This window comes from Theobroma umbraticum, unplaced genomic scaffold, assembly GCF_002168275.2.
Source record: "Theobroma umbraticum cultivar Fairchild unplaced genomic scaffold, ASM216827v3 scaffold_30.0, whole genome shotgun sequence".
Taxonomy (NCBI): Eukaryota; Viridiplantae; Streptophyta; class Magnoliopsida; order Malvales; family Malvaceae; genus Theobroma; species Theobroma umbraticum.
In genome coordinates, this window is record NW_018397254.1 from 14,494,211 (window position 1) to 14,513,834 (window position 19,624).

Consider the following 19,624-nt stretch of genomic DNA (forward strand, 5'->3'; position numbering starts at 1 on the left):
TATTTAGTGAGCTAACATTTCTAACAAGGAGTTTACCCAAAAAGTTGTGATTTTAGACTGATCTATCAATTCATGAGGTTAATGTATTGATTGATTTTGTACGGAATATAGAATGAGACATTTTGAGTGAAATCTACCAATACATTCCCAAATGTATCAATAAATTCTTCACAAAATTGGGTTTTCAAGTGTTTTTAAGGGATTTTCAAAGGCAAATGGTTTCCAACGATTTATGCAAACTTGTTTTGAATTAAATGTTTTTGGAAATGTATTTAAATGATATGTTTCATGAGTACTATGGAAATTGAAAAATTTTATGAATGTCATGAGATTATAAATGCAAGGTTACAAAGACTTCCCTTCGCTTGTCCTCTTCCTTGTATCCACTCGTAAAGTCTTTATGAATTACACATTACTTTTCCTATTTTTGTTTTGCAAATTAGTAATTAGTTTGCACCCATGTTGCAAATATGAGCTCCCAGTCTTCTTTTTTTAGTAGGTGTCTAGCAATCACATATTGCTTACAGGTTCGAGTCATGTTTCCTTAACGAGTTGGTCTTTTTTATGGATATTTGAACATGTTTATGATGGTGTAGCCAATGGTTGGAATTTACTTTATGAATGTTATGTTTATATGTTCAAAGGTGGCTCGAGGGCCTATATGTGTTGGTCCTAAATAAATGTGCTAGAGGGGTGTGAATAGCACTTTTTGGCTCTTACAAGATTTTTCTTCTATTGTGGGCAAGTTTTAAGTTAAATGCAAGATAAAGAATAATCTAACAAAGAATGAAATAAAAAAGAAAGCATGGAAAACAAAACATAAAGATTTATAGTGGTTCGGTCAAAGACCTACATCCTCTACCTTGATTGTTCAACCAAGGATTTTCCAAACCAAATCACTATAGACGGTGAAATTCTGAAGCTTTCACCAAGCTTTTACAATGGCTTTTCACAGGCTCAGCTACAACCTTCAACAATGGTTTTTCCTAAGATCAACCAAAACCCAAAAACTAACTTTTCTAGGCTGAGTTAGAACCTATACACTTAATCAAGCTAACCCAAGCTTGATTAATCCCCTTAGAGTATTTCGCACACTCTAAGCAATCAAGGAGAAGAGAAATAAAGAGGTACCAATGATCATTAACCTGATCTGATTATACAAGATGAAATTCTTAACTCTGTTACAAAGATTGGAGTGAAGTGTAAAAAATATGCATAGTGTTCTTAAGGTTTTTGAGCTGTTTTTTATCTTGGAAGCCTTCAAATCTGATTTTTAGTGGTTATGAGGACTTTTTATACTTGAAAAATCAACTCTGATGGTAGCTAGACAGATTCTGACCCTTGGAAATAGTTTGGGAGCAATTCTGTCTGTTATTTTATTTTTTAAAAAGCAATTCTGTCTGTTATTTTATTTTTTAGCGTCAGTTCAAACTATCAGACAGAATGCTCTTAGTCGACTAATCGATATCACTTAGTCGACTAAGTTATCTTTGTTTCTAAACTCAGTTTCTGGCAATAGGCTCTGTCTTTGAACATTTCTGACAGTACCCTCTTAGTTGACTGACAAACTCTCTTAGTCGATTGAGTCATTTTTGTCTCTGAACCCAGTTTCTGGCAATAAGCTCTTAGTCAACTAACTCTGTCTCTTGGTTGACTAAGTGCTCTCTGTTTCACGATTTGCTTGAACCCGCTAGCTTCTCTTTTGAGTTTTATCCAACCAACTCCCTTGATTATTCAACTTAGAGGCTTCTCATTTCATTGCTCACTTATAGCTCTTTATTCTTATTAGTTTTGATATTGTCTTTTAAATGATCAACTAAATATATTCGTCCTACACACTCAAGTAGAAAGGTTAGACATAGATAAATGGGAATATTTTATTATCATCAAAAACTAATGGAGCCAATAATATGGACACTTGAGAGTGTAGATAAATAATCATATGATATGATATAAGAGTTTTGACACTTATGTTAATAATGAATGGAAACAAATACACTATTTATGTTAAGAAGTTCCATAATTGTGTATTATCACCTATGGATATATGCATGTGATGGTATATTGATTGCTTTATGTATCATGATGATGGTTAATGAACCATAATGGGTATGGAAGAAAGTAAGGAGGGTTGCTTGGGCTTAGCGTCGATACTCATTTAAGTTCTTGCACTGGTCACGATCTCTCCACAAAATGAGATGTAACACTTTATGTGTGTAATTATAAAAGATGGAATTTGGATTTGTGTTTTGTTTTGGTTATAAGCAAAACATAGACATAGCCTTTTGCATTGATGAGCCCACACCAATTATTGATGAGAACACTTTTAACTAGAAGGACGTTTTAAAATAATGGGATAATGAAATTTGCATGTGACTAACAGGCTAATAAACTTTACAAACATATAGGTGAAAAATACCAAAAACCTATTAAGTCAGATCATAAGTGTGAGAATCTGAGTCTTGGTTGGTTTTAAAATTTAATTTATTTAATAATATATAATTAATATATTATAAAAATGCTTGACATTTGTAGTTAATTAAAAAATAAATTAACTTTTAACAGAAATATTTGTGGTGGAAACAAACTGTTATATGAATTAAGAACAAACAATCAAGCCTTTAAGTAGACTCTCTTTCGATTTTTAAAAAGCACTCAAAAGTTGCAAAAAATCATCTCTCTTCTATTTTTCAATATGATACAAATTTCTTCTATATGATTCTATTGCAAAAAAATTTGATAAAAGTTTGGTAATCTTACCATACATTGGTGGATGCATGATGCATTGGTTTAGTCGCAATCAATCTCTAGGCTTAATTGTATTCTCGAGGTTTATCACTTATAACTCTTTTACATGTTATTAGTGGAGATTAATAAACCCTTAAGAACAATGGTTTTGATACACGCTTTGGAGTCATTTCATTATTTTCTGTATTCTAACATATTGATATGACGTACTACTTAAATAGTTTTTAAGTAAAAAAAAAAACACCTCTGATTACCATGTGCATGTTTACATCTCTTAGATCCAATAACTATGTCTTTCATTTAGGTCTCGAACTTAATTACCAATTATTATGCACTTTCTAAAGAAAACCATATGCAATTCAAATGCAAAATTGACAAGAAAAATTCAATTCAAAAAGCCATGCCAATAAATTGTTGGGTGAGGGCTGATCATACATCAAATACAAATAAACGTAGTGGAAATAGATTTAAGATTAAATTACACCTCACCTTCCTAAGATCTCTTTCATGTCGAATTGAGTATGAAATTAAATTACAAATAAAATATATTTGTATGATCATATCAAATTTACCTAACAACAAAGGTTGATGAATCCTTTGTTAAACCACCAATTTGCCTTCAAAAAGCTCAACCACCTCAGCCCGATTGTTGCAAACCAAAGCTGTCCAAAGAATCCTTGTGCAACCTCTAATGGTGATTTACACTAATGAATTAGAAAATCCTTCTTTAAGGATTGTGAGTGCTATGCCTTAACAATGTGCTAGCAAAGATGAGTTTCATAAACTCATAACCCACACAAAATTATGGGGCTGAAAAGGAATAAAGTGAATGAAAATTGTTTTTCTTCACACAAGGAATGGCAAGAAAAAGAGTTTCTAATCTGCCGTTCCTTTCTTTTTCAGTCTTTTCTCTTTTCTTTTGTTTGAAGGCTATAGCAAGGTATTTGTACCTTGGATTAATTTTAAACCATAATTACAAAATTATTTTGTAATTGCAAATTAATTCAATAATTTGAATAAATAATTTAATTAATTCCTTAAGAAGCTCAATTAACTTAATTGTTTAATTTAATCAATTAGGCCTAATAACTTAATTAAACAATTTAATCAATTAAGCCTAATAACTTGATTAAACAAATTTAATCAATTAAGCCGAATAACTTAATTAAACAATTTAATCAATTAGGCCCAATAACTTAATTAAACAAATTTAATCAATTAGACCCAATAAATTAATTGTTTAATTTAATTAATTAGACCCAATGACTTGATTAAATAATTTAATGAATTAGGCACAACTTAATTAAACAATTTTAATGAAGTACTTGAGAAGCTCATAACTTCTAATTTGATTAAGTCCAACTTAATCAGCTCTCCCATTTTATTTTCAACATTTATTTTAGGTGTGTGACCCATTAAGCTTCTAACATGTTGGCAATGAACTCAACATATAATTCCTAAGTTAACTTTAGAATTAGATAAATTTAAACTACTTTAAATTTATCATTAATTAAGTTAACTACCTAGAATTCATAGGTCAAGATTGGGATTTAGCAATCCGTCATGGCCACCCAAACGTTAGAAGAGTCAAGATGGTTTGACTCAACATTTCAGTGATCAGCTTTTCAGTGTAATCCATTCCCTCATCATATATCTCGGAGATGATTAGAGTATGGTGCAGTGTCTACTTTTATTGATCTCCATATTCATTCTTAAAGTTTGATCATCAACTTTATAAAGACTTATGAAACTCCTTTCATAATCTTCAAGTCGTTTTGGCCAAGGACTTCAATAAGCTAATATCAACCAAGAACTATTAGGAAATGTCTATTGCATCACTTGGGTTGATGATTCCTATCTTGGCCACTCATTTGCCTCCACATGCTTCATGCTATACCCAAAAGTATCTCGTTTTGGTATCCTTGGTTAGGCACCCATAGGGATAAAATCAAAGTATAACACTCCACATATAAGACAACCTGGTGTCTCAAGTCTAGGGATTATTTACACAACTAACACATGAGAAGTATTGCATGTACACTTGAGTGAAATACCAAATGCACTTTTCACGACAGGTCATGTTCAGTGAATTTGCTTTCCTAGGTAAGGACCTACATTCTAGTTTTAAGTATCTCTATACTTCAATTTATGAGATCGGTTGCTTATTTCTCAAGTAAGAAACATAGAATATACTAATCTTTAGGCATCATTGATGCTCAGTCTCAATGATACATTGACCAGGAATATTTTTGAGATTACGTTTTCATGCATAAAAATCTCATAACTGTAATATATTACAGTTTCCTTGCAAGACATATTAATCTCATGGACTTCATCCAATTAGACTTTATAAGTTGTTATAATTGATGTCTTATTGATGAAAAAAAACCTTTAATCATTCAACATAAATAATGTTGTTGCATGATTGGAATCAAGCCTTCCAATTGCAATTGGCTGTACGGCTCATCCCAACATGAATAAGTCAAAGATCATTCAAACTGATTAAAACATGGAGATGTAAGTTCGTTTACGTTTCAAATTAAACACACTAGTAGTAAGGTTTTATCTAGTAGAGACGCCTACAGAGGGTGAGGCCATCACCAATGGAAAGGAGTGATGACTCAACTCGAGGATCAGCGGCAATGAAGCTATTGAATTCAATAACAAAATTTCTAAACATCTTAATAAGGTCGTCGGTGACCTCTTTCTCGGATTCTGCAACCGAACCATACCATAAAGTGTTATCGTAGGCTATGGTTCCTCCAACCTTGACCAATTTCAATGTCAGCTCATGAAATTTAAGATAGTCGCTCTTGTAGGCGTCCACGAATATGAAATCGAAGGTCCCTTCTTCACCCTGCAAAGTTTGGAAATCAAACAAAGTTTGAAAATCGAAGGTGCAGAGAATTACGTTCTTATACGAAGCATGCCGATATACTTACATTTTTAATAAGATCATTTAAAACTAAAAAGGCATCGGATGAGATGAATTTAATCTTATGCTGAATGCCAGCTTTCTTAATAAATGGTAATCCAGTCTCGTAAGCTTCTTTGTCGGGATCGATAGCTATTACCTGCCAAAACCATTGCCACTTAGATATCAGCTAGCTAGCTACAAGATTTGATTTTTTTTACTCATAAATTGATGATCATAAGAAAAACATAAAATCGATCGTACCTTGCCATCCTCGGGCAACGCAAGGGCAGTAGCAAGCAGGGAATACCCTGTAAAAACTCCAATTTCCAGGGTCTTCTTGGCATTCATTATCTTTAGAAGCATAGAGAGGAACTGTGCTTCATCAACAGGTACATTCATAACGCTCCTGTAGTGATTAATTGAATATTTAGAGAAAAAGAATTACACAAATTTTCAATCAAATGCTTAAATTCTCTCTTTTAAGTTGCTACATTTTTTTCTATCATTGCCCGATAATATAGAATTAACAAAGAAGAAAGTGGATGCAATTCAAATTATAACTAAACCAAAAGAGAGATCAACTTACAAATCTTTATACTTTTCGACACTGGCCTCTCTTAAATCCTTCAGTTGCTCGTGCTCTTTGGGATAAGCACTTGTTTGGTAGATGTACTGCAGTACAATAAAGAGCACTAATACAATAAGAGCAAAATAGACCAAGCAGGAAAGTACTTAAAATTAAAGACTTGGTAATTATCCCAAAAAAAGAAAAAAAGACCTGCAGAAGGGCATCGCTTCGAAGGATGGTCTTCTTGCTCCAATCTGCCATGGTTTAAAGCTTTTGCAATGTGGCTTCAGCTTCACTGAGTCTTGTATTTATGTACTGAATTGCATCGAGCAAAGAATTTGTAAGTAAAAAAGTATATTAGGATCATATGATCTGCAGCAATGTGTAGAATAGTTAATAATTTAGGTCAAGCGTATTTGGATGCATACGAAATTTTAAGTCAACATTTCGCTTTCATAAGTGATTCTTAGTCGTAATCAAAGGAGAGGAGAGAAAAAAAAAATGTAAAAGAGGCATCAAACAAGAGGAAAATAACAATGCAACTTTGGCAAGCACAACTTGCTACATGTACACATAGTCCAACACTGTGGCTATCTTGGACCTTCGAGGCAAAGTATTCAACGCCTGTTTGGTGGGCATTGGACTTGCTCCATCACAACGCCAAAATTAAGATGGTCCCTAGTTGACCATTTAAAAAAAAAAATAAAGGAAACAAAGGAACTGACATTTCACCGGTCTGTGAAAGCTGAATTTGATTTGGAGGAGTCCAAATTGCCATCAAGTGCGATTTGACGATGCCTATTGATCAAATATCATATCACCTGGGGCCTTCCTTCTCCAACCCAAGTCCCAATTTACAAGCAATCTATAGTGTTGAAACTAATTATTATACTAAGCGATTGAATTAGTTAGCATACTAAATACATGATTAATAATTTAGGTATTTTATTATCAGTATATTAAAATATATAGAGACATATATGAATCGAAGTTGATGTTTAGAGGTGAAGTAAAGGAAAAAAGTAGTAACTAAACTAATAGTAAAATACTATATACTTCCATTGTTTTTGGTATTTTATTATCTTTTATATTTAAGCCTCTGGGTGAGCCGTTTAGCTTATAAATGCTTTTAGTCAATATATGTAGCTAGCTACGGATTGGTTGACAGAAGAGGGAGTGAGTGCAAAAAGGCGTCTTCAAAAACACCTACTAATTTGAGGATTGCACTCAAATAGCTAATGCTGGAAAACCAACTGTAAAAACAAACCTAGAAATGCGATTGCTGTTTGGTCTGGGTTGGGTCCGGGGCTCAGGGCTATGCCCTATTATTTAAATTTTTTTAAATAGTGCAATCACTTTTTTTTCAAATATTATGTAAAATTTTTAATAATAGCTGGTCAATATGCTTGCAATTTTATTTTGACCTACTTAATGGGTGTAAATTTTCAATTTGATGAGTTGGGAGTTGAATTCACAAGCAAATGATAAGAGAAAGGAAACAAAGGCTTTGGATAAGACAGGTCATTTTGAAAGAGAAAGGAGAAGAATTTTGCAATAGAGACGTAGTGTAAAGCTTTGCTAGGTGACCCACAAAGAAGAAAGAAATGAAGTGCGTGGTTGTGTTTTTCTTCCATATTTAGATCAGAATGGAATTTTAAGTCGTCTTCCCTTCTTTCCGGTTGAAAGCTGATTTGCCGTCAGTAATCAAAGTCTCACAAAATAAGGCAAATTTGACAAAATTATGGCACAAGTAAGCAAATAATAAGCAACCTTCAGCTGATGTGACTCAATTTAGAAAATCTGAACAAAAACTTGATAATGGAATTTATACCCATTTTCGTAAAGGAACAAGTAAAAACAGAGAGAGAGAGAGAGAGAGAGTTACCTTGCTTGAGATCTACTTGCCAGCCTTGTGTGTGCTCTTCCCACACTTGGTTAGATATTCTCCCTCTTCACTCTTATCCTTTTATAAGCAAATCAGGTGCTACCCAACCATTATTATATTGGTCTATATATTCTCATGTGATGGATTGCATTTTAGAAACTTCAAGCACGTCAAGTCTTCCTACAGCTTTTTTGGTGCAACTAATCCAACCACTTTCAGATTTTGACATTGCACGGAATCTTTGTTTATCAACTACTGCTATTCCTTTCTAAATGCATGCCCCCTTTTTATCACTGACTGCTGCTTAATTAGTTACTTTTATGTAAAAATGACAAGAAAGAGGAAAATAACGTTTCTGTTTTCCAAGCAAATAACCATAATTTGCTTGTGGGTTTGCCTTTTCAATGACCCTATGACTCCAAAATGACTGTTCAATAATCTTTAATTAAAAGAAAAAAAAATATGTGGATTAACTTACATTTCGTTTGCTTCATATTTTTTGTTACTTATTTCTATTTATATTAATTACTTTTAATAAATAATAAATAATAAATATATTAACAAAATAAAAAAAGTCAGCTAATGAATTTAAAAAAAAAGAAAAATGTGATACTAAAAGTTCACCTTAAAGCAGTAGAGGAGGAATAACTATTAGGGATGACAATAAGTACTTTATAAATATGATTAAAACATCTTATAATCAAATATGAATAAAATTTGGATAGTAAAACTATTACTTGTTATATGTTTGAGTAAAGTTCGAGTAGTGGTTTTAAAATACCTATTTTCTTAATAATAATTAATAATTTTTAATATAAAATTTTAGTTTTATGTATATTATTTTTAGTTTATAAATTACTTAAATTTATATAATATTTATAAAATTCATTCATTGTTCTAAATACAATTTTAAATGTTGAGTTAGATTTAATTTTTATTAATAATACATATAAAATTAATTTTAAATTAAATATTTAATAAATTTGAGTATTTATTAGGCAGTGTCTAGAATAATTCGAGTATGAGCTTGATAGCAATTTCAAAATTTAATCGATTATTTATAAAATTTAAATATTTTATCAAGTAATAGAATTCGAGATAAGATACTTTATAACTATCAGGTGCTTTACTTACTCCTTGAGCTCTCTCAAATAACTACCAATTAAAGATCTCATTGTGAGTTTAGTTGAAGATTAGCTGCGTCGATAGACTTGTTCCTCGTATACAACTTATTTGACTCGTATTTTAGTGTTCAAAGCGAAGAGATTAAATAAGGCCCCATTGTCAAGAAACTCGGCTCTGAGTTTTAGAAGTCCTGTCGCTGATTTTTCTATAGCAGCCCAGCATTGTTTTAGGTAGAGATTTCACTTTCCAGACAAGATGTTATGCTTTTCTTTTCCCCCTTTGAACCTTTTGTGAGTATGAGAGGGTGTCCGGTACGAAGGCTTTCTTGTTGTCCTTGGTGGTTGGGTGCTTGAAATTTACTTCCCTGTAGCTGGTAAGCCAAGCTTCACCAAGCGAAAAACAAAGACAAAAAAATCTCTCAAGTCAGGAATGAGTAGTTCTTGGTCTCTTTACCAGCTCTAAGAAAACCAAAGCCTCTTTAGGTTTAGACAGCGACGCGTTTGTAGGCAACATGCCCGAAGTCTTTCCACGGATGAAATCCAATCAAGCAATAAACCAGACAGGACATGACATAGTCCAACTTAGATCTTCGGTTTCGATCGCTGAATATATATCTTAATTGGAGCAGTTGGAAAATGGCTTCCAGAATTTCAACGTGACAGCAATATTTCAACATCCCTTGTTGCTGAAATTGCATCCGGGCAGGCTTTCTTAAGTCCCAAGTCTCAAAGCTACCACGAGATTAGAAAACAATGACAAAAAGTATTTCCGCATGTTTGCCAAAACGAAGCTTCCTTCTACAGTACAAGACCAATTAAAAGAAAAGCTTAAAGTCAGTTTTTTCAGGTAAATGAATTAGCTTGATCACTTTCATTGAATAACCTTACACAAGATTTGAATGCAAGATTAGAACCTATTCAACACAACCTCTCAAATGTTTCTACATGTGTAAATCCTAAGTCATTACATTATCTATATCACTTCTGCACTATAAACTGATGGAAAAACATTATTAACTGTAGTCAGACAAAAATAACTGGGAATGAATCTTAATATTCACTTCCTCATTCACTCAGAATGCTGGAATATAGGAGGGAAAAAAAAATTGAAGCCCCAACCGTAACTCCTGAGCTCAGTGAAGCTGGCCCATGGTGTTTGGTTGTGACTTCTGAGTACCTTTACTTCTTCCCAGCCATGGGGTGTCACTATAAATGAAAGAAGATTGTGATGCACAGTGTCATAAAAGCAAGATTCCAAGTCATCTCTTCCGCCGCCACCAATCTGGAACTTTCAACCTTCTACTTCTATGTACAGCAAGTTGGACACCTGGAAGCTTGTGCTTTATCTGTCTCCATAACATATTGACAGCATCTTCCTTCTTTGGAGGGTACTGGAACTCATAGTGACGGGAAATATTCTTAAGCAACTTCCACATTTGAACCCATCTACTTTTTGGAAATTGACGCAGATGATTGACCAAATAACCTGGTTCTAACGCCTCTTTCATAGAGAAGAAAATAGAGAATTCAGTGTAGTCAATTTCATCCTCATAGGGAAGCTCGATTTTGTCACTGACAATCACAGGAACACAATGGCTCACAATAGCATCAAATAGTCGGCAAGATGAAGGTGTGTCTCCAGCAGGATGCAGACAGAACTTTGATGAACGCATCCCTTCTGTAGACTAATACACAAGAAGATGAAAGAAATAAGATAGTTAGCATAGTCATAGCATCAAAATTTATTAGAGAATGCAAACTGACTCCAAACTGTCCCTACAGATTGAAAAGGAGATTATTTTGTTTTAGATTTTAAATATTTTTGGAAGAATTATTAACCATACTAGAGTGGAAAAAATTTCCATTACAAAATTATTGTCTGAATCTAAGTGCCATAGGTATCACACAATGTCAAAACATCCAAAGAGAAAGTACAAACAGCACCGTCACGGTGCCACTAAAAATTGGTACTCATGGCTGTTGAAAGCCTCCATAACATGTACTGACAAGCAGATCCTTTTTCAACAGCCAGAAGAATGTAGGAAACAAGGATCATCACTTTGTGATTTGAATGTCTAGAAAATAGCATACTTCCTAGGGCCTACAGAAGCAGCATACCATTTTAATGTTTTTTGGAGTTGCTACACTCTTTTCATAATGAACATCATCACTACCAGCCAATATCTTTGCCAGTTTAACTCGAATTTTGCCTTCCTGCAAGAGAAAATGGCCTTGAGTTGAGTAATATTACTCAGATCGAACAGAAGTTGTATGAATAGAATATTTGAGTCTTAAAAACTATCATACATCTTTCCTGACAGTATTCCCCCGGAAGAAAAGAAGAGTAGCTCTAGACTCATACGGGTCTAGAGGGTCATCATCTGTGAAGGAATCCACAACGTGTACATAAGGGGCAACCACATCTTTCCTAAGACTTGACATGGTTTTAGGATAGCGGCCAAAATCTACGACAATAAGAATAGATGCATTCAATTGCTCTCGAAGAAATCTGAAAGCATTTGGATGTGTCATGGGAATTACATGGTCTCGGCCTCCAGACCTTTGATAGTCCTTGGATTGCTGCAAGAATTCGAGTAACTCAACCTAGAGGAGATACAATTCAGATTAGAAAACTGAAGTACTAGATAATAGTAGCAGTCAACAGTACAAGTAAAACACAAAGCATGAACTACAAACTAGAGAAACTCATCAGCAGCAGAAGGGAAAAAATAGTCTTTTCAAAATGTTTGCGCAAATTTGTATTTTAATAGTATAACAGAATCTTAATGAGTGAAGCCAGATAATATTTCCATCAACCTCTGCGTGGTCCTAAATTGTTCTTCACTGCTTGCTTGCAGATAGCAAAGACTACATATAAATGTTCTTTAGAAAAAAAGATTGAGAGAATAGCAACAAACATTTACTCTACACTCTTCAAAAAAAAACCAAGAAGCATGCATAGGTCCTCCTTTCTCTAGTAATCAATACCATCAATAATGGAATGATTGACTAAGGATAGGATGTGTCATGATCCAAAGATTAACTCAAATTATTATGTGTATACATGTTTTTTTTTCTTTTGAAAAGCATAATTTTAGACATTCAAACCTTTCCAATGTGTATACATGTTTTTTTGAGGAAACAATGTGTATACATGTTTAAAAGCAACATTTCACAAATCAATTCCATGAAATCAAACCTTTTGTCATTCCACAAGGCTAGTTCCCTGAATCATCGGCTAATTCTTCAACATGTCAAAAGCACTAGCAAGCATCATTTCTTTTCCTCTACTTAGTAATCAAGTGGTAATGTACCTAAAATTCTTAGCATGCGCCCTTTCATAACTTCCAATGCTACCCACATCTAATCTCATCTGCCAGAGAGACAAAGTCTCCTATTTTCTTTCCTGGTATTCAATATCAGCGAAGGAAGTGTTTCAAATTGGAATTAGAAAACAAAAACAGTAATTATTTTATTTATTTTTAGGATCGAAACAACTAAATCCCAACTTTCCAATCTAGTTTCTTTCCGTTCCTTAAACTAAGTAAACCATTAATCACGTTACTATTTAAAAACAAAGCTACCAAGTTCAATTCCAGTGAAACACTGCTAATAAAACAAGGCAACCGCAGACTACGCATTCAACCACCGTTAAAAAATAATAATAATAATAAACAGCTAAAAGCGACCAATTAGCGTTTAGGAACCTGTAATTGGCGATCGATCTCAGTCTCAGGATCCGTCATATTATGCCCGTGTGTATTAAAACTCAACGAAGAAAAAAATGGCACAAAGAAAGCGTCCGCCTTTTCGGGATCCGAAACCCTAACGGCCTCCCTCTCATCTTCATCTTGGCCATCGTAAAGGAGCGATGCCATCAGCCAATACTCCACGCTGTGCTGCCTCTTTATCCCCGAACTCGATGGCCACGGCGGCAAATTCTCCATGGTCACAGGAGCTGCTTCCTCGGAGCTCCGGCGATCCAGCATGCCGACGTGGAATTTCCGAGGGAGATCGTACATGTAAACGCGGAGGGGGCGGCCGGTAGCACAAAGCGAGCGTAGAACCGGGGGTGACTGTAGTAAGGGGAAGAAGTATGATCTGAGATCAACGGTCCCGATGTAGATTGAACATGAAACGAGGAACAGAATCACGAATGTTAAACAGATTGCGGCTTTACCATACATTGTTCTTACAGGAGTTGTAAGAGAGAGAGATGGTCTCTCTGTTTTGCTTACTGGCTTTCTTAACGGTGATTCGATGTCTTATAATGTCTTTGCCGATTGTCCTTTCTGTTAATTTCGGAGGACAGAAAGGAATAAACAGCCAACTCCTCTACCTTTATCCACACTAGAAGCAAAGCAACCAGAAAAGGTTAAAAAGGGAAATTAGCTATAATACCGTTGTAACTTATGTAAGCTGTAGGAAACGTTTGAAATTGCTGGATATTATGATTTTAACAATTATTTTTGGACATAATGTCTACAAATATTTTAAATTATTTAAAAAAATTAATTTTTTTATTTTTTATTTTTTATTACATATAATCAAAATTATCATATTTTTATTTTATGTTATAATTAATAATTAGTAATTAAAATATTCTTTATCATCTTTATATTCACTTGAAGTTGATTTGAATTGTGAAAGTTGTCATGTGATATGTAAGATTTATTAAAATATCATGATATTATCTATTATAATATATCAATAATAAATAATATTTTAAATAATTAAAATTAATTAATTAATAATTATAATAATTTATTTATCAAAATCAAATACATATAAAATTTGGATTGAATGTATTAAAAAATAAATTATTAATAATTTAAAATTTTTCTTAAATATTATATTTTTCTATTTGTTCTATATATACTTTTTAAAATAAAATGACATGAGTGGTGAAAATGCCGTTGAAGGGTGGGACATCACCATCATGGACGAGGCATGATGTATCTGTCGCAAAAGAGTTAGTAAGTTCATAATTGTGTGAAATCGGGCGTCTAGAGTTATAAAATTCCTCTAAAGAACTCCCAAACCAGGTTAGAAAGTGATGCTTTTTACGCCAAAAACATGATTGTGGTATATATAATATGAAATTTTTAACGTTAATAACGATGGCAGTGGCTGCGGTGGCCCGGTGAATGAAGCCGCGGAGGTAGAAAGTCGTGACAGTTAATTAATTTAATCTTGATTTTGAATAATTTTACCTAAGCAACACAAGAATGATACTGATTTATGTAACTATCAATAGTATCCTGCATATATATAATACCTTTTATTTATATTAATGTCACTTTATTAAGTGGCCGATTGAATTGGTTCCATCTAATTGCTTTGAGAAGGTTTTATAGTACTCTAGAACGTTATCTTAACATTTTAACTTTATTTTTTCTTTTCATTTTTTGGAAGCTATATGTCTCCTTGATTGATGAAGATAGAGAAATGGATGGAAAGGCCTTATTTCACTGTATTGCATAGTATTCTATGGATTTATTTTACAATTGAATATCTAATAAGATAAGTATACTTATTTTAAATATAAAGAATTACACATGGGGTATGAATTAGGACAAAATCTGAATTTAAAGTTGAGATAGAATTCTAGATATTCTGCACTCAAATCTTTCATAATAGCTTTCTATAAAACAAAATCGAACTTTAGACAATGGTTTAGTAAAAGAATCTGTCAGTTGATTAGATTGTAGGAACATGCCAAGTAAGAAGCTGATCTTGACTCACTTTCTCTCCGGTAAAAAAATAATCCAACATCAAGTGCTTCATTATTGTATGAAAAACAAATTTCTTACATGACAGGATTCTCACAAGTGTATGTGGCTCTAAGATTGTCACAGTAAATTGTTGGGGGAGCAGAAATTGCAACCTTTAACTCTTTTAACAAGGATTGAAATACAAGCAACTGCAAAATCAATAGCAGCAATTGCCTTATATTCTTACAAGTGAGGCATTTTTCTCTTTTCTTTTTACTTCTTAGACCACCAAGAAATTAGAGATCCACCATAGTATATTAAAAATTCAGAGTAAAGATTCTATCATCAAGATTGCTTGTTCCATCAGAATCCTAAAAAGCATTTAAATTCAACTAAGATTCCTTTTAAACTAGATTTAACCCCATACTCTACTGCAAGTTAATTAAATCTTTTAAGTAGTGATCGTAAAAAATTTTCTTGAGAGGAATAGTGAAAGATAAATGATTGTATTATTTAGGGTTTAGTTGTAGAATAATTATAAATTTTATTTGATTTATAAATAATGAAAAAGCATTAATAGAATAGACAAAATTGTATTGATTCATAACTGTAGTCGAATTACAACAATAATATATCTCTTGAAGAGTTCTCAATTCATATGTAATAGAAAGATTGTTATTGATATAATCTTACTAATTAATGTTTGACCTATGTACAATTTGTCAATAAATATACAAAAACTATTATAATATGTACAAAATTGTTCTGCATTCATCAATGAGTAAAATGTCCGAAAAAAGAAAGACAATAATTCTATTAATTAATATTCGACATATCTACAAATAAGATTTGTTACAAAATGTACAAAATTGTTACAAAGACAATAATTCTACCAATTAATATTCGACATTATCTACAAATAACATTTGTTACAAAATGTAAAAAAAAAAAAAGGGAAAATCATATACATCAATGAGCAAGCTGTTTGAAAAACAAGATAAAAGTATTGTCCAAGGCATGGGAGCTCAAGAGGTACATGATTCCCCTAAGTGCCCTATTCAATATGAGGTTTAGAAATTTTCAAAATGACTGTAGAAATCTTAGTAGTCTACATAGATAATAGAAGAGAGAATTATTAAGAGTTCTTTTAGCCTTTTTTTAACTTGCACTGAGGGCTAGACTCCTTTATGATAGTTGTGTAGGGAAAACTGCATTGCTTATTCTTTTGTAATCAATTTTGTATCATGCTAAATTGAATTTCTAGTGTATATATTTAAGAGTTTGAGAGTATGCCGATGTCCATAATGCAATGAATATAATATATGAGCATGTGAAGGCTTAAAATAATGTTGTGCATATGTTTGGCACATGATTGGCATAATGTATTGTTTGGCACTCAAATGAATATGGTGTCTAAAGAAAATTATGCCAAGTTTTGATTTGTATGCTATGTGACATAGAGCATAACGAGGATTTGAATCTGAGAGATGAGTACATGCTTGGATATCAACCATTCTTGATGAATTGAGGTGAGAATGATAATTGTGGCCATTAAAACACAAAACCTTGAGACTTAGCCAATATTTTGAGAAATTGATAATAAATCTTAAATTTTGAAGTGTATATTGAGATTTGAGTGTATGTTTGAGTATGTGAATGAGAATTATGAGTTAAGATAGTCATTTTGAAGTATAACTTAAACAACATATGATTTTGGGGTATTAAAGTTTGGATTGTTGGAAGCTAGAATGCAAAAATGGTGCAATCTGGGCAAAATGTATCGATACATTAGCAAATGTATCGATACATTAGCAAATGTATCGATACATTCTTGGCAAGAAGAACAATATAAGGTATTTTGAAGATTTTGTATTGATATGTATCAATAGATTTGAGTAAGGATAAACATCTATCAATACATTATCCAAATGTATCGATAGATTTGAAGCAGAGAGTAAATTGAATAACATGTATCATGGCCTTTATGTATAAACACATTTAGAGGGAATTTGTTAAGAATTTATTGATACATCCTTGTGTGAAGGAAAAAATAAAAAGGGGTTACGGGCATTTCACCCTTTAAAGAGAAAACCCATTTTCTCTCTTTCTCTCTCTACCTCATACGAAACCTTAAGCCCCTAAATGGCATTTGGAGCTTGTTTGAGCTAAATCTAAGCTTGGAAAATGCTTCTAGAGGCAAGATTCAACATTTTTTACGTATTGATTTTCAATTTAATCGATTAATAACTTAGATTCGATTTGGTCCAACTTTGATGAGATTTTTCTCTCTTGAGTTTGCTAAGGATTTGGAGCTAAGAATAGGGCAACCCAACCAACAAGGTAAGGATTTAGCTCATCATTAAAGGATTTGCGCTCATTTATGGAATTTGGTTATTTTTGAAAAAATAGGATATTTTTGAAAATTAGGAAATAAATATTTTTATGATGTTTTGGTGTGTTTAAGGGAAAGTTGAAGCCCCCAAACACATAGGTGAGCTATAGGACAACTAGAGGCTAAGGATTAGAGCTTAACTATAGAAGCATCTCCGATTGTCGAGGTGAGTGGGATTTAATTAAATGCATGTGGGCATTGTGTTGGAATCCATGGTATATAAGACTTAAAGTAAGAGGCCTATAAATAGTGCGATATGAATTATGGATTAAGGATTGTGCCAAATTATGATGAATGGGCTACCAAATAAGTATATGGCCCAATATGTATTTGGGTTAATGGCACAATGATTGGTGATATTAATTATGTGAGGTCGAAAGGCCATGATTACTGATGAATATGATTTATGCATGAATGCCCATGAATTTGTGGTTGATTTGAGGATATGCATGAGGCTGTTAAGCCATGATTGATGCAATTAAATATGATGAATGCCCATGTGGGGTTAAGGGCATGAAGGCCTATAGATTGATTTTATGTTATTTGATGATGCCTTAAAGATTTGAAGGCACTTAGAATTATACCGAGCCTAGAGATTACTGAAGCTTGTTGAATTTGAATATGATTTGATATGGACATATGGAATGTCATAGGCACAATGGCCTAATTTGTGGATATGCATTTCATCCGAAGGATAAATTCCGAACGTTGATTTTACTTCAGTATGAGTGAAGTCCCATGCCTTATGAGTTTGTGTGCTTGTAGGGATGGTGGTAAGTAGGGACAGTGGCATTAATCCCATTTGTGATTTTTGCTTGTAGTGCTTTGATGCCATCCGTTGAGATTATTTCAAGTGATGCCGACCGTCCGGAGATTACTCTGGTCGATGATATGATTCTCCACTAGTTGCTCTGGCACTGTGCGTGGTTTGTTCGGCAAGCACATGATTTGATTCTCCATCAACAGTTTTGCCTTGAGCGTGATTTGATTAGGGTTTCACACTAATGCATAATTCACTAAGATTCTTTTCCTCACCAAATTTCCATAATATAAAAAATTAAGGTTTCAGACCTAGCTTTAGGAATTTATTATTTCCAGCTCATTTTTGAGCAAAGGATTTTAAAGGTTTTGCTTTTCAATGAGGTTGTGAATGTAAGGAAAGTTAAAGTTGTTCATTTTATGGGTTGGGTTTAAAGTTTGGAAATTTATTGGAACTTAAAGGGAGATTATTTGACAAATCCAGTAATTTCAAAAAAAGGGTTTTTGCTAGAAAGTAAAAACTTATGATAGGATTTATTTTGCTAGGTGATTGTTAGAATTAGAGATCATTAACAAGCAAGATTTTAGTGACTCGAAGCTTAGGAAAGGAATATGCTTCTTGTCAAGATGAGTGGGTATACTTATTTAAGTATTTTATATGGTAAAATAGAGCATGATTTATCGATTTGGATAACTTGCATGTTTTGAATGCTATCGTGGTTTCAATAAATTGTATGGTACGAGAATAAATGTTTTCAATGAGATTTTTCAATCTATTATGTATACCTCTATTATGTATTAGTTTTCAACAATTTTGTATGAATGTTTTATAATGATGTAACAATGTTTTTATGTACGTGAATATTATTATATGTATGGATTTTGTATGAATGCGGTGGATGTCAAGTGCATGCATGTTGATAAGGCTTACTTGGGCCTAGTAAACTATACTCACATAAGTTTATGCGTAGGTCATGATCTTTTTAAAAAAATGAGATGTGACATAAATAAACAAAGAAGAAATTTTTGAAAGAGAAAGCTTAAGACAAAAGATGAAAACCATTTTTTTTATCGTACAATGGCAAAACTAACCTTAGCATAAAGAACAAAATAAAAATAAGAAGTCTAAAATGGGATGAGCTTTTTTCGTAAAATGCCTAATACACAAATAACATTGAAAATGGTAAATCATCCAAATAGACATATTTATCTCTTAGATTTATTGAAAATCCCAACATATCCTTACCACCTACAATAACATAAACCAAATTTCTATGAGACTTCCTCATAAATTCGTGTAATATCAATTAAAATGTGTCAAGCAATTACCCTATTTAGTGACAAATTTAAAATACTTATAGATTATAGATATTAGGATATATTGCAGTTGAATCTTTCAAAAATAGTTTCACCTTAAATACGATCCTTATTCAACTAGAGGATGTGCCACTACTCATTATTGGAAGAAAACCATGAGTTGGTAACATGGTCTTCCTTTGAATATGCTTCATTTTAAT

The 19,624-nt window shown here is 32.8% G+C and overlaps 2 protein-coding genes across 3 annotated transcripts; both read right to left on the bottom strand.

The window, feature by feature from the left end:
* Positions 1–5,102: 5,102 nt before the first annotated feature.
* On the bottom strand, positions 5,103–8,319 carry LOC110415797 (flavonoid 3',5'-methyltransferase-like). 2 transcript variants are annotated; one of them, XM_021427523.2, is made up of 6 exons: positions 8,119–8,319; positions 6,444–6,548; positions 6,252–6,337; positions 5,927–6,071; positions 5,691–5,822; positions 5,103–5,605 (listed from the first exon to the last, which is right to left on the bottom strand). In XM_021427523.2, the coding sequence occupies exons 2-6, from the start codon at positions 6,492–6,494 to the stop codon at positions 5,315–5,317; spliced, it is 705 nt and encodes a 234-aa protein (XP_021283198.1). In that variant the 5' UTR covers positions 6,495–6,548; positions 8,119–8,319; the 3' UTR covers positions 5,103–5,314. The 2 variants fall into 2 exon arrangements, with proteins under 2 accessions (XP_021283198.1, XP_089639264.1); XM_089783138.1 differs by lacking the exon at positions 8,119–8,319 and adding an exon at positions 6,959–8,059.
* Positions 8,320–10,057: 1,738 nt separating this feature from the next.
* Positions 10,058–13,587, bottom strand: LOC110425889 (Exostosin family protein). The gene is made up of 4 exons (XM_021440968.1): positions 12,950–13,587; positions 11,550–11,846; positions 11,361–11,456; positions 10,058–10,927 (listed from the first exon to the last, which is right to left on the bottom strand). Exons 1-4 carry the CDS (start codon positions 13,427–13,429, stop codon positions 10,502–10,504), a joined length of 1,299 nt encoding a protein of 432 aa, XP_021296643.1. The 5' UTR covers positions 13,430–13,587; the 3' UTR covers positions 10,058–10,501.
* Between the last annotated feature and the right edge of the window lie 6,037 nt (positions 13,588–19,624).

Excerpts from the sequence above, each read along its gene's own strand:
- LOC110425889 (XM_021440968.1), bottom strand. The coding sequence starts at position 13,429 with ATGTATGGTAAAGCCGCAATCTGTTTAACATTCGTGATTCTGTTCCTC. Across the intron at positions 11,847-12,949 it reads AGATCGATCGCCAATTACAG|GTTGAGTTACTCGAATTCTT; the intron begins GTTCCTAAACGC and ends TATCTCCTCTAG. Across the intron at positions 10,928-11,360 it reads CTCCAAAAAACATTAAAATG|TCTACAGAAGGGATGCGTTC; the intron begins GTATGCTGCTTC and ends CTTGTGTATTAG.
- LOC110415797 (XM_021427523.2), bottom strand. The coding sequence starts at position 6,494 with ATGGCAGATTGGAGCAAGAAGACCATCCTTCGAAGCGATGCCCTTCTG. Across the intron at positions 5,823-5,926 it reads CGTTGCCCGAGGATGGCAAG|GTAATAGCTATCGATCCCGA; the intron begins GTACGATCGATT and ends TGGTTTTGGCAG. Across the intron at positions 5,606-5,690 it reads TAAATGATCTTATTAAAAAT|GGTGAAGAAGGGACCTTCGA; the intron begins GTAAGTATATCG and ends CAAACTTTGCAG.